The sequence below is a fragment of the Colias eurytheme genome, chromosome 26 (assembly GCF_061535395.1).
Source record: "Colias eurytheme isolate Ceu_HAF_F1 chromosome 26, ilColEury1 Martin Lab GWU primary, whole genome shotgun sequence".
NCBI classification, from domain to species: Eukaryota; Metazoa; Arthropoda; class Insecta; order Lepidoptera; family Pieridae; genus Colias; species Colias eurytheme.
Genome location: NC_143005.1, coordinates 9,475,107 through 9,500,383, shown reverse-complemented (window position 1 = coordinate 9,500,383; position 25,277 = coordinate 9,475,107). Strand labels below are relative to the sequence as shown.

Below are 25,277 nucleotides of genomic sequence, written 5' to 3'. Positions count from 1 at the left end.
CATTATTTGATACAATATGTATACACAAGTTGTAGGCTAAACCATATTTTAGGAACATTAATATTATTATGATTCATGTGAGTCGAAAGCTTTTCTCATTTTTGTATGAATTGAGATTGAGAGGTAAGGTAGAGAATAATCGGTTTAGTACCAGCCCCCCGAGTCAAGTGGCTTTCTGTTAGCGTAGCGTTCAATAGAATAGACTACGAATGTATGAGATTGACGTAGGCTGTAGATAAACGTATCTACAGGTTACGTCAATCTCATACATTCGTAGTATATTCTATTGAACGCTACGCTAACAGAAAGCCACTTGACTAGGGGGGGGTCTACTTTATTTGCGTATTTAAGAGCTTTTTTGTTTTAGTACCTATGTTGTTCTTTCTTAATAGGGAAGTATACCTTATTTATTTATTTAATTTATTTATTTAACCATTTATTGTACATCACCATTTAATATTACAATGTACAGTATATTATATTGTATAGATGCGAGGTTAAGTACAAAAAGGTGATCTTATCGCTTAAAAGCGATTTCTTCCAGGCCCTTTAATTGGAAATAAAACGATATCACTACAGTACAATTTCGAGCTTTGTTTCTAAGGACTTAAATCAATTAAAGACTTTATTAAATGTATATTTAAATGTATGTGTATATTTAAAACATGCTCACATGCTTCCACTATACCTACCTTTTTATCAGGCAGACAAGTAACTTAATATATAAACTGCTGTAATATAGGAATCCTTTCATATTTCAATTTTTATAGATAGCTCTATTCTCGAGTACATGCAGTTCATCTCCAACACACAAGTTGCTTATTTGTTATTATTATTTACAGACACTGTTGAATCTAACTTTCGAGTGTTTCTGAAGTCTAAATTAAGCCGCATGAATTAAATTCTCAGCCCACTATCCAGCCTCTTCAATAGGATATCGATTAGTTAGCACTCTCGCTCCAAGTTTCGGGACCCTAAGTAATTGGCAAATTGTATTTGTATGTTCTAGATAAAACAATATAAGATCCATCTTACTAATATTCTACATCTATACTTATATTATAAAGCTGAAAAGTTTGTTTGTTTGCTTGAACGCGCTAATCTCAGGAACTACGTGTCCGATTTCAAAAATTATTTCACTGTTAAATAGGCATCTATCGAGGAAGTTTATATGCTATATATCATCACGCTAAGACCAAAAGAATCGGAGCAATGTGGACAAAACCACGGGGCATAGCTAGTTAAGAAATAAACATAGGCTTTTAAAAGATAGCAGACCGCAGTGTCGGAAAAAGTGTCAATGTCAGAAGTGTTTTATGTGCCTTAAATATTTTACTTTTTTCCTTTATATCAATTTTTTTTCTGTAGCTTTTTATTTAGTGGCAATGAACGACTCGAAACTCTGCCTGATATATTTCCGATGGCAGAATTTATGGAGATAGATGTTTCCTTCCACAGTTTCTTTCAAAAGTCTTTTTAACAACTTTTCTTGTATACCTAAACATATATAGGTATAACAAAATGTCACTTTTAAATAATAAGATATTACTGGTATCTATACTATCTATAGATACTTATATTATAGAGCTGAAGAGTTTGTTTGTTAGAACTCGCTAATCTCAGGAACTACGTATCCGATTTCAAAAATTATTTCACTGTTAGATAGCCCATCTATCGACGAGGGGATAGGTTATTATACATCATTACGCTAAGACCAACAGTAACGGAGTCACGCGGGTGAAACCGCGAAGCGCAGCTAGTAATATTATAAAATTGCTTAACCAGCCTAACAATTTCAGAATGAATGAATGAATATTGAATAAACACTGCTGTTGTACTTGAAGTCGTAAGAACGTTTTCTAGACACCTAAGTACCTAATGATATTAAAATTTATCAGCCATTGTTATCAATTGGGAGCCTGCGGGGTATCATCTCATCTTCTGGAATATCGTCTAACATTTTATTGTTATTATCGTCTTATTATAGTGAACAGTGTAGGCGTTATGCTGAATGTAATGTTATCATTTATACTATTTTCAAACAGTTTTTTATTATCAGTTTAGTAAGCATGCAAGTTTTAAGGAAGGTTTTCTTCTTAAGGATTGTAATTAGTTATTAATGTGAATTGTACAGAATTTATAAGGAGTGATGTGACGTTTGAAAGAGTAATGAATAAGGCAACATGTTGAGTTAGTAATGATAATAATCATCACAAGTTTGTACTCTAGTTTATGAGTATAGTTTTTTAATTTTTTAATATATGTATTTTTCAAGTATTTGTGTACAAAAAGACGTTGTCAATCCCGTCGTATCCTGTCTAATGATGCTACACGGTACACTTTTCAATCTAGAAAAATTTTTTCTTAAAATTATTCACATAGCTGCGGAGCATAGTTTTGTAGTATAAAGTGGTCATTCAAGCGCTTCTGAAGGAAGCCTAATTGAGTTTGTAACAATATCAATAACCAACAATAATAACAACGTTGTTTACGAAATTTCAATGTCCCGAAATGTATAGAGTTCTGGGAATTAACTTCTGTTATTGTAATGTCCATTTGAGCTTTACCTTTGAAATCGAGTTTAGTACATAACTGAAAAAGGAGAGATATATTTAATTATTAAAGAGTTTAGTAGTTCTAAATTTAAAACTTAGGTATATAAAAAATGTACTAGTTCAGAGAGCGTACTACAGTATTCAGGAATATATGGACGATAAAAACCCATGGAGGGTTGTCGCGAAAAAACCACAGGACAGTTCTTTGGCATGTTATTATAATATATGATGTTACATATTATGTATTTTGTAAAATTGTAAAACTGACATGATTTAAAAGAGCAACTATGGAGTTTCTTGCCGGTTCTTCTCCGTAGATACTGCTTTCCGAATCGGTGGTAAATTTTAAAATATGTAATGACGTTTCAAAAGTGCTTCTATAAGAAGTCTTATTGAATAAATAAATGTTTGAGTTTGAGTTTGAGTTTATTGAATTGATTAGAAAATAAGCAATATAATATACTAACCTGTAGTACTCAAAGATCACGTACCTATACAAAAGTGTTAGAATTATAGAAATCGGTTATGAGATTAGGGCGTTCAAACAAACAAACCTTATTTGATTAGTTTATATTGCAGACCGGTTGCACAGCGTCCTGACAACTTCTATTTTACTTAATTACTGTTGGTTAAAAGACAGTTATTAACATCTGAAAATGTACGTATAAAAGTATCCAAAGGCTGCCAGGGACAGGGAATATCAGTAAGCGACGATGTAGCTATATCATACAGTTCATATTGTATATATACAGGGTGTAATCGTTAAGTGTGCACAGGCGATTTTTCCGTAAGTATTACAGATAACAAAAAACTTTAAACTGATATCGAAAGTACTTAACCTAATGAGTAAAATGGCCGTAATAAATTTTTAAAAATAAATCGAGAAATATCTAAAAAATTATCTTTAAACCCTCCCATACATTAAGTATGAAATATGAATATCCCATATACATTTAATATGAAAGATTTTAGCTTTCTTTTTCTTTTTTTGAAAATGAAAATGTCCGGAAAATATCCGGAAAATGCGTGAAAATGTCCGGGAGGAGCGTGGAAAATGCCTGGAAAATCCCCGAAAAATGCCAGGGAAATGTCCGGAAAATGTATGGAAAACTTCCGGAAAATCCCCGGGAAATGCTCGGAAAATCCCCGGACAATGCCTGGGAAATTCCCGGAAAATAACCGGAAAATGCCAGGGAAATGTCTGGAAAATAATAAATCCATATAAATCCATCGACATTTGTTTAAATTCGGCTGCAGTTGCAATGTTTAGTTGCAAAGAATATTGTTATTCATTTTCTCATTAAGAGTGCGTCATGCAATCGAGATTAACTTGTCAATATCAAACGACTCCCTACCTATTATCACTTATTTCAAACTTCTGACATTTACCTCTTAAAACAATTAAATCTATTCCCATTACAATACAAATGATAATAACCGTCTTTGTCTACAAGTTGGGTTAAGGCGAAATACAATCATGCTTGTGCACCTTTTGGGCTACGCCCCCTGGGTGGAGCATAAGAGCGCGCGGGACGCTTCACAAAAATCCCCTCGCCACGCCATACAACTGAATAGATGACGGAAACATACGGAACTAACGGAGGTTCAATGAACTTTACTTATGGTACGGGAGCCAGGAACAAATTTTATGACCAAGTTCCTCTCAAGCGGTAATTAGTAAAATGCATCAAAGTATAGTATTATGAAGCCTCGTGAACGTCAGCTGGAGCTCGGTTGGGGGGAAGAGCGGTTGTAGCCTCCCGTATCAGCTGACGGTTTTTCCACCAAGATACAGCCAGCTGACCTATATATTTATCCACAGTTACATATAAGCTATCATCAGGTAAATTTTTGTTTGAGAGGAAATCACGGAAAATAAATTTTTTTCTTTCATGTTCGAGACACCAGCTGACTTATAATACACCATGTTGTAACCAGCTGATTATTTTTTTTCGTTGAGATATTGGGTTAGCTACAATTTGACAAATTTTTAGCTGAGAGGAAATGAATGAATGAATGCATTTTTTTTCCTACGTGCGTGGGAGGCTACAACCGCTCACCCCCCCAACCGAGCGCCAGCTGACGTTCACGAGGCTTTATAATACTATACTCTGAGGCGTCTGACGAATTATCTCTTGAGAGGAAATAATTAACCAAGTTTGCAACTGGCTCCCGTACCATTATATTCTTATATTCGCGCGGTTAAAGCTGAGTAAAGCGATCCGGCAACGTCTTTTCGTTGCCGGGCCCATCGAACTAGAAAAATCGACCTTTGTTCCTTTGCACGAAGGTCGATTTTTAATTGGCACAAATCTGGTTACAAAAAGTGAGCTTGTTTTAACTAAATTATTTTATGATGTAATTATTTGTTATTGTTAGAATTATCGCTACCTACGTTACTAGCTTATTTGCAAATCTTTGTAAACAAATTTTATAGTTTTTCGACATGGGGACTTTACGTACAATATGATAAGTATTAAAAATACATAATAGAATAATGCTATTTACGTTTCTTTTTTTACATTATTATCGGTTTTAAAAGATTAAAAAAAATGGGTTTTTGTTTTTATATCATATTTATTGAAAAAAAAACAATAATAGACAAAAAATATTATTTACAATTTTGATTATTTTTGAATAAATATATCCGACATTTTGATATATGGTTTTGTTACCATTTTATTGTTCCAATGTTTATCTTCTTGATACGACTTCTTCACCTTGTTCCGTAAATAAATGTCTCTTGCCCGTTACTTTGAGCTATCCTTGTGCATTGAGTTGCTGAAACAACCATAATAAGTTATAATATGAGAAAAATTAATTGATAATACCTCTTATAATACCACGATTATTATAAAGATACTGTCATCAAAACTAGAAAAAATTGCACAGCTGTGTACGTTTCTTTGTCGCTTTATTATCCTAGCCGTAATAAACTCGATTGTCGGCGTCATACATAGCAAACTTTCTGAGAAAATCGTTCTTTGGTTTGAAAAATTTTACGGTTGACCGCAATTATTATAACAAGTGCTTTTATAAAAATTAGTAAAAAATTTCGCAGCTGTGTCCGTTCGTTTATCGCTCTATTGTCCTAGCTCGTAAAAAAGTCGATTGTCGGCATCATAGTTACATAACTACAAATTTTTCAAATATTTTTTATATAAAATTTATAAGTAATTATTCTTATGCATTGTCTTGGGATTGCTCACATGTGTATAGAATTGTTAGTAGATCAGCAATAAGCCTAAAATAGCATGATATCTAATAAGTAAAAAAATTACAATTACCGGTGCAGTGAAAGACCTCAGACAATAGTTATAATACAATAATAATAATAAAAAAAAGTTATACGCAATAGGGTTGAAATAAAAATTGTTTCTGATCTCACTGGTAATTACCTACCCGTCAGTGATAACTTACACTAGTCTGAAATATTCCACTATCTTCAATCTTATGACTTATAAATAAATGACATAAGAATAAACTTACACAAAAAAAGTACTATGTGAAACTGTCTGAAGATCCACATCAGTTTCTGGTAATCATGGTTGGTCTAAAAGACCAACGTGTCTTTATTGCGTCCTGGCTTGCAAGCTGCACATCGGATTTTTCGTGGTCGCACTTCGCTATTAGAAATAAACACACAAATCAGTAGTATATTTATTGGAAAATGAAATCTCAAAAAACAACTAAAACATTACCTATTTATACCAATAATAAAATTATAAATAAAAATAAAGACAGAGTACATAAAATTATAAAATCTTGAATTGTGCGTTGCTAAATTCAGACTTTGTAAACATATTATATTATGTACTAATACAAAAATCATAAATAGGTAATGAAATCTCAAAATATGACTAAAATAATATTACTTATTACAAATAAAAATAACCATCAGATTTTCATTTATGCGTTTCTCAATTTAGACTTGTAAACATATACCTAGTAAAATATTTGAAGTTGAAATCTTTAGACTTGTAGCGACCGAAAGACATAATAAATATAAATAAGCATGATAAACATTAAACTTACCTATTTAGATTCAATAACTATAGTTTCTTCATCTGCCTTCGCAACATTTTCTTCCTAATGTTCTCACCATCAATGTTTTGGCCACCAAAATTCACCATGTTTATGAAAAACTTTAGTAACACTAACACTAAATCACGTATGCGAGTAGACAACGGCACCGCGCGAAAAAGTTGTACAGGACTGCTCTCTAAGACGCGTTGGCGTCGACTAACAGGAGGCGGAACGGCGGAAGCGACCGGCCTGCGCGCAATTTTTTGCTCATAGTTTATAAATATATTTTTTTTTAATTACCGATGTATTAATTGAAAAATCTAATCCCGTACGTCCCTCAAGAATTGAATGGAAGTGGTTTTGGATAAAGTTTCATTGATATTACTTTACTATTGTCCAAATTAAATTGATTGATTGTTTAATTTTTGGGCAACTTCACAACGTTTTTCTATCGAGGCAAATTTTGCCAATCGTGTTTCGGTTCCCAAACGTCACTAAACAAACTCTTCAATTAAATAAATCGATAAATAAAAAAAATCAAATTCAAAGTTTTTGAAGAAAAAAATTAATTCTCCGTGCACTCGAAACGTCTGTTTTGGGTCTCATTTCGCCTTAAACGCGAAACAAATTCGATTTGCCGCCTCGACGAATATAAATTGATAGGATATTAGCTAATTTCATCTGATTGTGGTCCTTATTCATATTTCCAATCCGATTTTCAATTGGTGTGGTCATTGAAAAATACGTTGAACTTATTGAAGTTAAATATTACGCTAAACTTTTAGAAATAAGAAGACGCGTATGCATACATTTTAAGAGATAATATACGCATAAATAGACACTCATACGTCTTTTAAAATACACTATAAGCTTTGGCTATAAGTATATAATATATGTATTGTTAATAAATTAATAAATAGATAACACTGGTCAACAATGATTTTGTTGCCCTGGATGTGAAAGTGGTTTCCAATAATTCAATGCATAATATATATAAAACTATTAATGGTTTTGGTAGATTGGCTTTAGTTTTTTTTTAATCCTAATTTTCTTATTAGACTCTAAAACGCAGCATGAAAATAGAAGGTATATTTGTTTAACATCATTTATTTATTACAAAGTTTTACTTATTGTTTTGTTTTAGTATTTAATTAATTCAAATGGATATAAAAATAGAGAAAAATCATTAAAACTTATGAAATAGTACAAGGAAATAGATTTTATAAGCTTCTCTTCTTAGTTAATTTTGGGACAATAGTTTTCTTATGGACCATCAGTAATCTGCCATCATGTGACGATCCCATATACCCTGATACCTTTATTCCATAATTTTTACTTCTTTTTCGATGCGTTCCTCCTGTTTCTTACAGAAATTTCGCAGATTTACTGAATATCTATCCAGGAGACTGTGGGGAAAGTGCAGCTTTATGTTCGTAATTGCTCATAAAATAATGAAGTTTTTTAACAACTGTTGTGCAATTTCTTTATAATTTGGTGTTTTAAATTTACCTTAAATTTACCAATACTATATCTATCCATAATTTACATTCAGCATCAGTTATAAAATTTTGTTAAATTTCCATCTTTTATCAATTTTCGACACGCCCGCGTCCTGTACGGCCGTCGGGTATTCTTCTTATCTAGATTCCCTCAAAGGCCTAAATTCTCATATTTATTAATTATTCCTAATTAATTTGCTTTATCTAATTCTATTAATAAAAACATCAAGGGAATTTCGTATACCTATCCACTTTGCTGACCAAGTGCTACTGGGTTTCTTCAACTTAGTACAAACCGAACATTGTTGTTCATAAAAATGATTTTTTTACAAAAATCATTTATTATTCTGATATTCTACAGCCAGTTTTATAGAATAAGGTTATGTCTGAGCGAATAAATGTGCAGAAAACGTAATTCACCAAAAAATAAACACTTGTTATTAACCCGTATTCTGAAGGGCCGTAAGAAAATTTAATATATGAAAATCCAAATTTAAAAAAAAACTAGAGCCAATTAAATAATTTTAATGATTACATTCGCAAACTGGGTACTTGAATTATATAAATCTGTAGAAATATCCAGGGCAACAAAAAAAATTGTTTTTTTGTTGAGCTGTGTAATATATTATGTGTCGTAAGTAAATACATATTCATTTCAAGCTTATAAATAACTAGAGGTCCGCCCCGGCTTCGCCTGTGGTACATATTTCACAATAAAAGGTAGCCTATGTCCTTTCTCGGGTATCAAAATATCTCCATACCAAATTTCATGCAAATTGGGTCAGTAGTTTAGGCGTGATTGAGTAACAGACAGACAGACAGAGTTACTTTCGCATTTATAATATTAGTATGGATAAACACAACATACAAAAAAAAACATTGGAAATATATTTCGCACGTTTATCTAAAAACTTTGGCTTGTCTACCTTCAAACACGTTTTGGCAATATTTTTCGATATCTATACGTAGCTTTATTTGTGAAGACCGAGTAATAATTGTATTCATAAACAAAAAAAAAGTTTTTAATACTGTTCTGTTATGTTCAAATATCTAAAAAACATAAATCAATGAATATAGGCTATGGATAATTTGTGAATGAATCATGATATTTCTAAAACATGTAACGCAAAAAGATGTATTACAACATAACCTGTTTCTCCAAGCTTTATATAGGTACATGTCTAATGGCTATGTGTTAAACACCTGACACCTAATAGGTACGAATTGACCGCATTTTTCTACCGGTGTTCATGTTTTTCTAGGGTTCCGTAGTCCGTACCCAAAGGGCCTTATTTCTAAGCCCCTGCTGTGTCTGTCTGTCTCTATACTGTATCGCATACATCGTGATAGCTAAATTTATGAAATTATCATAAATGATATATTTCTGTGGTCGCTATAAAAAATAAAATACAAATACTAAAAGTAAAAAAAAAAAATATTAAGGGTAATAAATAATACAATAAACTTTTATAGACGGAACCCCTGATGCACAAGTCCGACTCGCACTTGGCCGGTTTTTTGCAAACTGCATTCTGACTTAACTAGGTAATAAGTGTTTCTGTTGGAATATTTATTGTTTAATCAATTAAGACATGATCACATAAAATGTTTTCTTTTAAGTTAAAGATTTTATACTCTTTTTGCCCTGAATTCTAACAAAAAATTACTTTAGAATAATTGTATTTATAAACCATTTCGCAAAGTTTTCAGTTCAGAAGTTTATTTCGTAGATTTGTTTATCTTTCACGCAATTAAACTTCAAAACATTCATCCATCCAGACATCCTCACAAACTTATTGTTTAATCGGGATAAGTCTAGATATACTATATTTATAAGTTATAGTTTAGTTATAGAGTTAAAATTAGAGCTGAAATTATGAATTAAAGGAAATAATTTTTATCTTTACTACCAATGACCTATTATACTAGTAGACGCCGACTACTACGACTACGCCAACATCATTGCACTAAAAAACAGCGTAATAATTAATACATACCTACTTACTAACGCATTATCACCAATACAGTTGTTCTCTCTTTCACTCTCACGCACGAGACATAATACATGTCTCACTCATGTACTTCGTAATAACAACTGCCGATTAAAATATAAAAAGAACGTCCAGCCACGACGCTGAATGGTGCGTGACTAAGTGAAACTCGGGCACTTAGCTGAGTTTTTTCTTGCCAAAATAGAGAGCGGGTAACGTATCTAGCTTTTTTATATATCATAGTTTACTACTATACTAATAACTAATAAGCATGGTAACTGAATAGTTTGTTTGCTACAATTAGTAGGATACACATACCTTTATTTTTATCTACCTCATATATAGGTAATTCTACTAGCCTATAATATTATCATAGGTGTAGCCAGGGCGGAACAGTACAATATAATATATAATGGAAATCTTATTTACGACAAGCACTAAAATCAACACTAAACCAAGCTGTCGAGGTCCCATAAGTAATGATTTCTAAGTCTTAAGAACCTTTTTATCAAGACTTCCATTCAGTAGATTTCTTTCAACATTTCCTTTGAATCAGTGTGATTACTTGTGTTGCTAACTTGTATTTGTGTTGTACGTGTTATAATCGTATATGCGACCAATAAGTTTTAGATAAAGTAAAAATATATAAAAATGTATGGACTTTCTTGCAATGACTTTTTCATTTACTCTCTGTGTAAGGTGTGTTTTGGATTAAAAAAGGTAAGTTAATGGTTGTCTTACTGCTGAAAGATCTTTATTAAATATTTTATTTAAATCTAAATACGATTTTATCGTATCTATTGGTAAACATATTCGGCAATCGATTGTAATATATGTAAATTACCTTAAATGTTAACTTAATAAAAATATGTATAAAATAGTAGATGTATTAATGCCTTGTCAGTGAATTAAAATATAATTAGCCGGAATGAATAATTGATGAGTACCTACTAATTGGAATTGAATTGGAACCATGGTTCACATTGATCAAGATTGACATTTGACATAGCTCATTTCAAACACCCTCATTGCGTTTTACTGTGAGGAAAACAGAAACATGTTAAATATATTGATGTCTAATTATGTTTTAACATCTACGGATTATATTTAAATTGTTGCTTTCCGATGTTGTAAATTGTTCCTTATATATTGTAGTTGTGCAATATCAAAAATCTCAAATTATAGAAACTTTAGAAGTGGGAGTATCGTAAAATACCCACATAAAGTTCTTTTTGAAATAAACATCTTGAAACGATGAACTTTAGTAAAATATACATGAAATTTGACATGCCTGCACAGTCCTACGAGCTTGTATTATATTATTTGAATTCATTCACAGCAATCTAATTTGGTTTCTTGTCAGAAAAGTGAAATGTGTTGATTAGCATTTTGTAAACAAATATTATGTTTACTTGGTTTATTCTGAAATCTTTTCATATAAAATTTCATGGAAAACTTTTGTGAAAGAGTTATTTTATCTCAACTGTGATTTCGTATTTGATTGATGCACATAAATTTTTATATATAATTCATCAAAGTTATTTAGTTATTATAGCAACAACCTCAGTGTTTAAAAACTAAAAGACGCTTCTTTGACCTAATGAAATTATTAAAAACTTAAAAACTAACGCTGTTTGATTAAAATCTAGACACTGATTCATAAATGGATTAACCGTTGTGAAAGAGCTGTTTATTTGTATATTATAAGTTTAGTATCCGTCAAAATCTATAATACATATATATACAAATTGAAATTACCTTATTTAAGATGTTTTATTTAGCATTTGTACTTGACACGAAGAAACATGGGCTTTTGTGAAGAAGGTAATAAGTTTCCAAGTAGGTACCGAGCATAGAAATGAAAATTCACATTAAAATTATATTATTAATAAATTAAATTCATTTTAAGAGCCATGGCAATGTGGAATTGTATACATTCTCGACGATAAATACTAGTACTAATATTTTTAATTTGAGGTTGTCGGTTCTATAGAATAAAATATATGGAGTTTTCTGAAGTCTTTTAATTTCCAAATTATTTCTTGCGACGAGGTTTATAATTAAGGTTTTTTCGACTTCGTGTAATATATTTTGATATTCTACCAACCGTTATTTTGTGGTAGATACCTATTTGTTTACTTTATAAATTTAACACAGCTGATGTATTGCTTATTTAAATAATTGAATAATTTACCCATCTACTGAGTCATTACAACACATGATTATAAGTATGTCCATTTATTCTTTAAAATATTTAAATTCATAAAAACATAGTAAGGTTGATAAATAAAGTTTTTTATAAATATGAATAAGAACAGTATTAAATCAATTCATTTTACTTGCAGGTCTACCCAACGACCTGTCAGTCTACTGGCACCAATATCCCTACAGCCTCGGCGTTGTGTTCTGCAAGCTACGAGCTTTAATATCAGAAGCGTGAGTATTTTCACTTTATTTAATTATAATTATACATAATATATTAAGAAAGAAAGAAAGAAAGATCATTTATTTGACTCCACAATAATAACAAACACAATTGACACAGAATACAATAATTAAAATTAAAGCAATACAACATGAAACGTATGTAACGTATTACGTATGTTTGTGTATATAAATATTAAATATGTCCACATAATATAGTAAAGGTTTAACTCGTATTGCTAAAGAGGCCAATAGGCAATAAGGCCGTGGGCCGCCCTTATCACTTAACACTAAATGCAAAAGTCTGTCCGTCTCTTACGCTTTAATAATTAATTAGTTTAATAAATTAATGCTAAACCACATTGAACAAAAATAATTTTTGAAGACCCAAATTTAAACATAGGCTACTTTTTTTTTTCAAAAATCAATATTTAAAAAGTACCACCTTTAACTCTAAAAATTACAGCTTTTGCGCGTGTTTTTGTCTGCTAAAAGCGCCGATCACAGCTGTTAAATTTATAAAAACAAAACGAGTTAATTCGAGTTGAATACACGACTTAAATAGTGGCTAGTTTAGTTAGTAATTATCTAGATTCTAGACTGAACTACAGCTATTATTGGCATAGTACGTGTGCGTCGGTGTAGAACTTGTTTCTAAACTTAATAAAACACAAGAGAATTCTTAGACGAAATTTCCATTGAAAGAATTTTGCCTCTTTCATTCCACATTGCTTTTTGTTTAACGAAAATGTTTGGTACATTTTTGGGTGGTTCAGAATAGGAAAATTAAATGTACTTAATAGAATTTAATTAATAGGTATACCTACTACTATTATAAGTGCAAAATTAAATGTGCATGGAAATTAAAAGAAATGATTTACTTCCCGACATAACATCGTCTTACAGTTCGTGGGTAATACTATGATATATAAAAAAAATAGAGTCATTGGGGTTATATGATATTATTGCCCGCGATATGTAAGACGATTACCCACGAATAAAATCATTTTATTGTGTGAAGAAAAATTTAACAATTTCTTTACTACCTATGGGTTATTCGAATTACATTATTAAAAAGCGTTCTGAATAATATTTATCTCAGGTTCCAAATTATATGGATATCTATTTTAAACGTTATCCATACTAATATTATAAATGCGAAAGTAACTCTGTCTGTCTGTCTGTTACTCAATCACGCCTTAACTACTGAACTAATTTGCATGAAATTTGGTATAGAGATATTTTGATACCCGAGAAAGGACATAGGCCACTTTTTATTGCGAAATATGTACAATAATATTATGTAGTAGTTAATAATATCAAATCTTTTTTATTTCTTACTTTTCCGTTTTTGAAGTCGGTTGTTTTTAACGCAGTTATTTTTATTTAATACTTTTTAGTGTATTTTTCAACACGAATCAAACGAGCCCAAACTCGATAAAGTTGAGTCAATATATTACTGAGTTCCTATGGCCACCTTCCGATTCCATCATCAAATCAGCTTCATGTCATGATAATGTTTCATCGCTATCAAATTTACATACGTATACAAAATTTCAGCTCAATCGGTTACCGGGAAGTGAATCAAAGTTACTTGCTACATATCAACTTAGTCATCGAGTACAGACAAAAATGCTCATAAAATAAAAACTACTGGGCCTATCCGAAAAAAAAAATTATGGGACCAATTCGACACCATTCCGCATCGAACAAAAAAATAATCACGTAAATCGGTTCAGAAACCTCGGAGTAATCGGTGTACATACATAAAAAAAAATATACCGGCCGAATTAATAACCGCATAAAATCGCATGGAGAGCTTAATTTTCATTAAAGGCTCTAATCGCACGGAAAGCTAAATTTTCACAAAAAAGCTCTAATCGCACGGAGAGCTTAATTTTCAAAAAAAAAACTCTCATCGCACGGAGAGCTTAATTTTCACAAAAAGCTTTAATCGCACGGAAAGCTTAATTTTCACAAAAAGCTCTAATCGCACGGAGAGCTTTATTTTCGCAAAAAGCTCTAATCGCACGGAAAGCTTAATTTTCACAAAAAGCTCTAATTGCACGGAGAGCTTAATTTAGATAAAAAGCTCTAATCGCACGGAAAGCTTTATATTCACAAAAAGCTCTATTCGCACGGAACGCTTAATTTTCACAAAAAAGCTCTAATCGCATGGAGAGCTTAATTTTCACAAAAATGTCTAATCACACGGAAAGCTTAATTTTAACAAGAAGCTCTAATCACACAGAGAGCTTAATTTTCACAAGAAGCTCTAATCACACGGAGAGCTTAATTTTCATTATTTATTTATTTATTTATTTATGATAAGGTACCTTACAGCTAGTGATACAATTTTTGAGATGAATAAATACTAAGCTACGCCAATTAAAAGGTACACCAATAGGTAGTAAAAATAATATACGTATGTGAACAAAGACTAGTATAAGAATTTTACAAATGATAAGAGAAAATATTTTAATTTCATGTAGGTAAAGTAAGCATTGATCAAGCCCAATAAGTATTTATAAAGAAAGGAAATGTTTTAAATATCTACGAATTCATAATAAATTAAAACCAACTTAATTTAATATTAAGTAAAACCTGGTAAGTAGGATGTGATTGTGAGTGTGAGTGTGTGTGTGTGTGAAAGTGCGTGTATGAGAATGTGTGAGTGTAAAAAGCTAATGTATTATATTATTATGTGAGCTGAGCTTCAGTATTGATTAATTGTAAAATTTGCTTTTTAAAACTAGTACGCGATAAACAGAAAAACGGAAAACACATTAAAAGCTCTAATCGCACGGAAAGCTTAATATTCACTAAAACTAATCGCATGGAGAGCTTAATTTTCATTAAAGGCTCTAATCGCACGGAGCTTAATTTTCACAAAAAGCTCTAATCGCACGGAGAGCTTAATTTTCACAAAAAGCTCTAATCGCATGGAGAGCTTAATTTTCACAAAAAGCTCATATAGCACGGAAAGCTTAATTTTCACAAAAAGCTCTAATCGCACGGAGAGCTTAATTTTCACAAAGAGCTCTAATCCCATGGAGAGCTTAATTTTCACAAAAAGCTCTATTCGCAAGGAAAGCTTAATTTTCACAAAAAAACTCTAATCGCACGGAGCTTTATTTTCACAAAAAACTCTCTTCGCACGGAGAGCTTAATTTTTCTCATTAAGCTCTAATCTCACGGAAAGCTTAATTTTCACAAAAAGCTCTAATCGCACGGAGAGCTTAATTTTCACAAAGAACTAATCGCACGGAAAGCTTAATTTTCATGAAAAGCTCAAATCGCACGGAGAGCTTAATTTTCACAAAAAGCTCTAAACGCGTGGAGAGCTTAATTTTCACAAAAAGCTCTAATTGCACGGAGAGCTTAATTTTCACAAAAAGCTCTAATCGCATGGAGAGCTTAATTTTCACAAAAAGCTCTAATCGCACGGAGAGCTTAATTTTCACAAAAAAACTCATATAGCACGGAAAGCTTAATTTTCACAAAAAAACTCTAATCGCACGGAGCTTTATTTTCACAAAAAACTCTCTTCGCATGGAGAGCTTAATTTTCACAAAAAAGTCTTCGCATGGAGAGCTTAATTTTCACAAAAAGCTCTAATCGCACGGAGAGCTTAATTTTCACAAAAAGCTCTAAGCGCACGGAGAGCTTAATTTTCATAAAAAGCTCTAATCGCACGGAGAGCTTAATTTTCACAAAAAGCTCTAAACGCGTGGAGAGCTTAATTTTCACAAAAAGCTCTAATTGCACGGAGAGCTTAATTTTCACAAAAAGCTCTAATCGCATGGAGAGCTTAATTTTCACAAAAAGCTCTAATCGCACGGAGAGCTTAATTTTCACAAAAAGCTCTATTCGCACGGAAAGCTAAATTTTCACAAAAAAGCTCTAATCGCACGGAGAGCTTAATTTTCCCAAAAAACTAATCGCGCGGAGAGCTTAATTTTCACAAAAAGCTCTAATCGCATGGAGAGCTTAATTTTCACAAAAAGCTCTATTCGCACGGAGAGCTTAATTTTCACAAAAATCTCTAATCGCACGCAGAGCTTAATTTTCATTAAAGGCTCTTATCGCACGGAGAGCTTAATTTTCACAAGAAGCTCTAATCACACGGAGAGCTTAATTTTCATAAAAAGCTCTAACCGCACGGAAAGCTTAATATTCACTAATAAAAATAACTGCGTTAAAAACAACCGACTTCAAAAACGGAAAAGTAAGAAATAAAAAAGATTTGACATTATTATTTACTACATATTATTTATATGTGCTATTTATTAAAAAGGTTTGATGTCGGTGCACGGGCTTAATACTAAAGGTGAGTATCGACTTCGCGCTCCAAGAGATCGAACATTGGCGCGCGCTCCAGCCGCGTGAAATGGATACCAGTTTGGAACGCGCGCCAAAATGTTCGTTGGAGCGGTCGAACGCGGAGCGGTCCGTTCCATCGGGTGTCGGTTTTTTACCGCGCATCAAACGTGGCGCGCGCGCCAATGGAGACGGGTTTGTCGTATTTTTTGTGTTTGTTGCGTTCCGAGTAATAATTATGGATAACCAAAGTTGCCGTAAATTAATTCAGCTAGGTATATGGTACGGAAGAAGTTTTGTGGAACAGTAAAATTTCTTCGTATCATAATAAATCGCTTAGAGAAGATGCTTGGAGAGAAATCAGTAGTGAAATGGGAGTCCCTGTGCCTGCCTGTTTTTTCTTTCTTATTATGCTGTGTATAATTACAAAAGCTGCTGCTGCTCGTACACGACTAGCTTCCATGATGAACGATGATGATGATGACGGTCAAACACTGGAACAGTTGCCACGCGCGCCAGGCGCGCTTAGTTGATATACTTCAATTATTTGGAACGCGCTCCGCGGAGCGCACTCTCGGCGCGGTCATTCATGGCGCGCGCGCCAGGAGCGCGAAGTCGATACCCAGCTTTAGTGCTTATTGTTCGGCACCAACTTCAAACCTATTTAATAAATAGCACATCCATACTAATATTATAAATGCGAAAGTAACTCTGTCTGTCTGTCTGTTACTCAATCACGCCTTAACTACTGAACCAATTTGCATGAAATTTGGTATAGAGATATTTTGAAAGAAATTTAAAGAGAAAGGACATAGGCCACTTTTTATTGCGAAATATGTACCACGGGCGAAGCCGGGGCGGACCGCTAGTACATAATAATATTCACGAAAGAGCCATGGGAAATTATCATTTCTGTAATCGCTAGCAGAATATTAAGATTTACCAGGAAAGATATTAAATCCTTACGAAAGCTATTTAATTTTTTTGTGCTCTTGATTGCTTTTAACAGATGGCTAAAACTTTAATTGCCATGATTTGTGGGGTCAAAGCCAAAGTTTAAATTGAGGATTTATACCTCTTCGTATATAGATCTATGGGATTTTGTTTTATAAACATAAATATAGTAATAGCTGTCCCATCGACGTTGTAGGACAACCTTATAAGTTATATAGAGCAGGCTCCAAGGAGATGTTCGTTTGCAAAAATAGCGGACCTAAATCTGACTTCTGATATATATTGCATAGATCCCAGACATCCTATAGACAGATGTTGCCAACCAGTTTTGTGGTCCCCCTCTCCCCACCCCGGTAATTAAATATGGCATATAAAGATAAAAATAAAAATTTCCAAAACATGCCGTGTGGGGTATCAAATGAAAGAGCTTATTGAGTAGATCACGAATATATAGCATACTATAACATTTCTTACACTTTCTCTAAGATTTTTTAGAAAATTTAGGAAAATGCTCCATTTTTGAGTTAACTTTAAACCACTATAGATTGAAAACTCATGAATATATTTTTTAAATTATTATTTTAAATAATTAACAATAGTCCATTGTTTACGATTCAAGTAATCAAACTCCTCTAAATCTGTTAGAGGAGTTTGATTACAAACACTATGACAGAAGAATTCCCAGATTGATATGTGAATTTATTTTTATGCCATTAGAAAGGCTTGGAAAAATACGACATTTATTCTAGGACATATTTCTGTCAAATGTAAGAGAATAAATTATACTTACAGACAGGAAATGAAGAGGGACGCGAAGATAATGTACTGGTATTTTGTTTTGCCGGAAAATTTATTTTATATAAGGTTCGGTGGTAGGAAATAAGGAAAATAAGTTAATTTTTGAAAAAACGTTGCTAAAAGCCTAAAGGAAAGTTTCGAAGGAAAATTTGCTCATTTACAATGAATGGACTTGTAAATGATGCTTTTTTACTATATTATCTTTTTTTATGCTTCTAAAAGAATAATAAACGGACAAGACTTTCTTATGAATTATATTAACATTACTTTTCATCCGTCGTATCTCGCGTACCTACAGAACTTTTTATCTAAAATCTTATCAAAGCCTTACTTTTACTACCAAATATTATAAAAATGAAAGTTTGTGATGCATGGATGGCTATTTGTTACTCTTTAACGCAAAAACAAATAATCGGATAAGAATTGGTTTTAGAGATATTATATTTGACACATTACGAATATATTATGTAGTACAGGCTCGCTCTAGTAAGTACATTAAAAAATAAGGAATAAGATGAACTATTGTGTTCAAAACATCTTGTGTATATATGTGTAATTACATCTTATTAAATCATTTTCTCTTAAGCTCTTGAAAAATACCATTTATTATAAAAACAATTCTTTCCTAAAACACTTTTCCCAAGCAACATGTCGTATTACATTACTCATTAGTCATTACTGTCTTAATAACTTAGATAGTTTTTCCTTAACAATTTTTATTTAACAAGACAGTTTCACAAGATTTAGGGTGCATTTCTACCAATAATGTGCGAGGATGTGCAGCGATGAATGTGTTTGTTGTTATCCTCGCACATTATTAGTGGAAAATCACCCTTAAGCTGAGGAATTCAATGTAAGACGGATAAATTAATCAAGAGCTTTTCAACGAATTGTTTCAGTCCACGTACGTTACTTGTTATTTCATTCCTTTAATGATTATCATGTATCGTTGATAGTTGTACAAGCGTTTTGAGCAGCATCTTTTGTACCGAAAAAGACAAAATACAAGACTTTTTCAGTCTTTTTACTTCGGGTGGTGAAATACATATAGATTCTGGGTGTAGATAGTTATTTTGGATAGTACACGATTATGAAACTAATTTGCATTTATGAATGAATGAACAGAATATTGAGAGATACGATTTTTCATTAATATTATGGGTTTGAAGCCACCAGGAAACTGGTTGATCTTAATATAACGTAAACTCTACCTCAAAAGCTTTGATTTTTAAACTGCATAACTTAGATGACTTTCTATTAAAAATTTATATGAATAACTATGCAAATCTTCAACGCAAAAAAGCTAATCAGAACTATATGAAATTCGCTATATTTAGAAGTTTAGGTTAGCACAAAGCTACTTTTTAACCGGATACGCCAGTAAGCGAACTCCCGCTATATTTATAACTAGATGTCCACCCCGGCTTCGCCCGTGGTATCTACATGTTTACGTTTTTTTTTCATAAGAACCATCCTCGTACTTCAAATAATAGATTCCGCAGCGCACGCGATGGCAGAATTTTTATTAAGGAATTTTGTACACCTTGGGTTACATTATTGCATTTTTGTAAGGATCTCAAATTTTTTTGAAAATGCAATATAGCCTATGTTGCTCAGTGAAGATGCAGCTTTCTAATGGTGAAAGAATTTTTGTAATCGGTCCAGTAGTATATGCGTGAAAACCTTACATACATACATACATAATTACAAACCTTTCCTCTTTATAATATTAGTATAGATATATCGGCTTCAACTAGTATTTCAATATATTAATCTCACGGGAATGCATAAAATACACGTAAAATATAATAAGTATATTTTACGAAGATATATCAGCTATGCAAAGGATTCTCCGTTCGACTGCGTTGCATATTTTCGAATAGCAGCCAAGTGTGAAAAATGCGGTTCAAGCATATTTCATTTCAGTAGAAATTTCAATTTTGATTCAAGACACTGTGTACTTTTAATTTAAAATTATAAAATAATGTATTTTTAAAGAGATACCGTTGAAATGGAAAAATGAATTAAGCAAATAAAGAGCAACAGGTTTTAACTTGAAAAGTATATAACAATCCCACTTTAATTAAGTTAGCCTTAGGCATTCAGTTTTATCTTATAAATGAAGTTGTTTTAGTGAAGCAGGAATTTAAAATTTTTATGTATTTTAAGTGTATTTTTATGACAGAAGTACTTATGTCTACTTATGTCTACTAGATTGTGAATCTAGGATATTTTGAAAAAAATAATTAGTTATTCAGAATTTGATAACTCGGATCAAATTGTCAGTTAGTATCGTATAATTGTAAAAAACACGAGTTTTAAACAATGATATACCTTTTTATGAATTTTTTAAAATTTTGTTCCTTGCCAACATACTTAAAATAAAAAAAGCATTAATCTTCTCTATTATGTTAGTAAAGATATGACTTCTAACCTTTCGTTTTTCGTTTCTAAACAAGATTTTCAACTTCAAACTGCAAGGAAAATGTTTCAAACGAATTTTTCAGTTTGCGACACGCGCTCTGACGCACACTAATTGCCTCCAATGGAAGCTATGACGTCTTTCGACACAATGCTACTTCAAACGAATGTGTGACGAATACTTCAGTTATGTTAAGTGGCTTAGCGGTTTTAGTATTTAGAAGTTAAGGGTAAAGAGGGCTTAATTTATCTGAATGTTTAGCAAAGGATGTCAAAAGGGTAAGAAGGCTAGGCTTGAAGACCTTGATTGACTTCTGACTTGAACTTAAGTCTTAAATTAAGGATCGATGGGATTAGGGACTTTTAGTTAATTTGCATATTATTAAGGTATATTACTATAACTCCAATTTATGAAGGGATACAGAAATAATGCTAAATCAAAAGGTACGTAGTTTGATATTTAAAGAAGCTTATTGGAAATAGTCTGAAAATGCAGAATATTAAATCTTTAATAAATTGCCTTACAAAGGAATTTGAAACTTTACTTTGACGAATATTATAGGTAATAAGCATGCTTCATTTTATTTAAAAAAGCTAAAGTAAAGTCTAGAGAAAGCAAATAAATTCCCCAACAAATAACAATCTATTATTATTTGAGACAAGCCAAATAGGACTCAGATCACACATTATAGGTTTTTTGAGACGTTCATCTCAAAGGCAACTCTTGATTTTCTTCATTTATGCAAATCTAGGTTCGTGATGTTTATTAAGGTACCAATTGTTATCTATTCTTCAGTCTAATCTAGAATCTATTCAGATTTCGTATTAATATTCAATTTATCGATGGCCAAAGTTCCATTTCCATTCCATTTCTTGATTCAAAGACTAAAAGATGTAAAATTGTGTAAACAACTTATAATACATTAGGTTCCATTCAAACCAATATTTCAGTAAGAATTTACTTAACAGCAGCCCGCGAATATAAACATAGCCTATTATTATTGAATCTCGAGTCGGACTCTAATAGATGAGCTTATGTTTATGCATATTACTCGACAAAACATAAATAGATAAGCTTTTGTCGAGATAATTTTCAAACATTACATACGAACAAAACCTAGTCGAGTAGAGTCTTACCACCATGCAAGATAAAAAATAATAAATACATGCACATATGCACATATTATTTCATTTTGATGAGAATTGCATACAAATAGCTACCTGACATGACCAAAGTAAAGTAATTTGGAGTCGGTTGAAATAGTTTGTAAATGGTTTACAAAACTATGTATTGATAATATATACTGTGATTGCAAATGTTTAGAAAAATATATTCTCAACACGCTAACTTCGGATCACTGTGGCCAGAAAGTAGTTTTTGAATGGGATTGCATACCTACATTTAAAAGAATTAATGTTAGGCCTATAACTAGAAAAGGCATTCATACATTTAGAAATAATATTGATAATAAACTACCTGACCTGATTAATCAATCCTTTCATAAAAATCCTTGTGAAATGTTTACAAATCTTTTTAAGTTCATTCATAGTGAATATGAAAAAATATTTAAAATTAAATCTTTAACTATTACCAAGGATTTACCATTCAGCCAATGGGCAACTCCTAGTATACACAGATGCAGGAACGTTCTTTACGAGTTATATGGTATGAAACAATATAACAAAGACTTGTCGTTTCTTAGTTATGTTAGAAATTATTCAAAAACATTTAAAAAAGTTTGTTTCACTGCCAAGAGTTTGTATATCAGAGACAAAATACGCAACTCTGACAATAAAGTTAAAACGGTTTGGACAATTATTAATGGTGAATTGGGCAAAATCCGATCAAACGATAGTACCATTAAACTTGTCAACTCTGGTAGGGTCATTGACAAAAGTGCTGATGTTGCGCTTGCTTTTGAAGATTTCTTTAGTAGTGTCCCTGCTAGTTTAACTAAGAATTTAAATTCGTCTTCAGCGCTTGCAGAGTCTTTATTGAGGGATCACGTTGCTGAGTGTAACAAATTATTTGAATTGCGACACGTGACTGCTGATGAAATTGTTAAAACCTTTAAAACATTAAATTTAAAAAAAACCTGTGATCTCTGGGGTATGTCTGTAAATTTAGTAAATAATATCATAGAAAACATTGCCAATCAACTAGCGTTTATATTTAATCAGTGTTGCGACTGTGGTATATTCCCTGATTTACTAAAGTTTAGCAAAGTTATTCCTTTATTTAAAAGTGGTGACCAAGAAGACAGTAATAACTATAGGCCAATTTCCATATTACCAACTTTGAGCAAAGTCTTCGAGAAACTAATTTTAAACCAATTAAATAGTCATTTTGCATCAAATGGTTTACTGCACGCCAAACAGTATGGTTTCACAAAGGGGCGCTCTACCACTGATGCCGGAGTAGCTCTTTTGTCACATATATACAAAGCATGGGAAAATTCAAAGAATGCTTTGGGGATATTCTGCGACCTTTCTAAGGCTTTCGACTGTGTAGAACATTCCACTCTATTACGGAAACTAAATTTTTATGGTATCAAAGGTTTAGCTCAGGATCTCATAGCTTCATATCTTCAGAACAGGGTACAAACCGTTGTCGTTAATGGAGAGAAATCTCGCGGTGCGCCGATTAACATAGGTGTTCCGCAGGGATCTATCTTAGGACCGTTTTTGTTCTTAGTGTATATTAATGACCTACCTTATTATTTGCAGGATATGTGTGAAATAGTACTGTTTGCAGATGACACCTCATTAATTTTTAATGTGGATAGACATGACACAAATGTTGACGAAGTAAACTCTGCTCTTTTACGCATATCCAATTGGTTTAATGCTAATAATTTACTATTAAATACAAAAAAAACAAATTGTGTAGAATTTATCCTCCCAAATGTAAAAAAGGTGAAAAGGAATATTATTTTAAACGGGGAGGTATTATACCCTGTGGAATCGACTGTTTTTCTTGGTTTGACATTAGATGAGAAGCTTCAATGGGGGGCCCATGTTACCACCACCGCTGCTAAGCTCAGCTCAGCTGCATATGCAGTTAGAAGAATAAGGCATCTCACCGATGAAGAAACGGCTAGATTGGTTTACTTTAGCTACTTTCATAGCATAATGTCCTATGGAATTCTGCTATGGGGCAGGGCTGCAGATATAGAAACTATATTTATATTACAGAAAAGAGCCATACGCTCTGTATATAATTTGCGTGCTCGAGACTCACTAAGAGATCTCTTTAAGAATACTGGTATCCTTACTGTACCGTCGCAGTATATATTTAATAATATTTTATATGTACATAATAACGCTTACTTACACACAAAAGTAGGAGATAGACATTGTTATGACACAAGAAACAGAAATAAAATTGAAATGCCATTATTCCGGCTAGCTAAAGTTAAAAATTCATTTATGGGCCAAGGTATTAGTCCATTGAATAAAAAGTTCTAGAGTGCGTGAGTTAGTAACGTAAGATGTTTCTTCGGAAACATGTCAAGAGTCCCTAGGTAATAAACATACTAAACCCCCGGGCCACTAGGAGGAGCCCCGGAGTGGGGGAAGGGGGAAAATGGGTCCATTTTTTCATTTTTCGCTTAAATCTCAAAAACGGTACATGTTAGAGAAAAACTTTCAAGGAAAAGTTGAAAGGCCATAAAATTATCTACAAGTTGTACCTGAATCATTTTTTCCTATATCCTACCGTTTCTGAGTTATACGCAGTAAAACATGATTTTGGCTCAAACAATTTCCACATCAATCGATCAAAAAATATTTCTTTCTTCCAAAAAACTCAAAAGTGCAACTTGTGACCGGTACTGATAGATTGCTCTTAATTAGGTCTATAATTGGTAAAATAAACACATTCCTCCATGGAAGCCTTTAGGAGGAATCGATTGTCAAAATATTATATTATGGTAGTTTGAGTTACTGAACTTGATCTTTTTATTTTTTTCTTCCAAAAAACTCATAAGTGCAACTTGTGACCGGTACAGATAGATTGCTCATAATTGGGTCTATCATTGATAAAAATACCAGATTCCAACACGGAGGCGTTTACGGGGAATTGAATTTTATTAGGGTAGTTACGATACTTGAACTTTTTATTTTTTTTCTCCAAAAAAACTCAAAAGTGCAACTTGTGACCGATACTGATAGATTGCTCTTAATTAGGTCTATAATTAGTAAAATAAACACATTCCTCCATGGAAGCCTTTAGGAGGAATCGATTTTCAAAATACTATATTAGGGTAGTTTGAGTTACTGAACTTGAT

The 25,277-nt window shown here is 32.3% G+C and overlaps 1 protein-coding gene and 1 long non-coding RNA gene across 3 annotated transcripts in view; one reads left to right on the top strand and one right to left on the bottom strand.

Annotated features, from left to right (window-relative positions):
* The window catches only part of LOC149897351 (neuropeptides capa receptor-like), an 82,227-nt gene that overhangs the window by 18,715 nt on the left and 38,235 nt on the right, over positions 1-25,277 (top strand). For both annotated transcript variants that reach the window (XM_090116667.1, XM_090116666.1), the window contains exon 2: positions 12,417-12,507. In XM_090116667.1, the coding sequence (XP_089972793.1) occupies positions 12,417-12,507 (91 nt within the window). The remainder of the gene's footprint in view (positions 1-12,416; positions 12,508-25,277) is intronic.
* On the bottom strand, positions 5,013-6,841 carry LOC149897352 (uncharacterized). The gene is made up of 3 exons (XR_016458249.1): positions 6,591-6,841; positions 6,045-6,181; positions 5,013-5,336 (listed from the first exon to the last, which is right to left on the bottom strand). It is a non-coding gene; the product is annotated as an uncharacterized LOC149897352 (long non-coding RNA).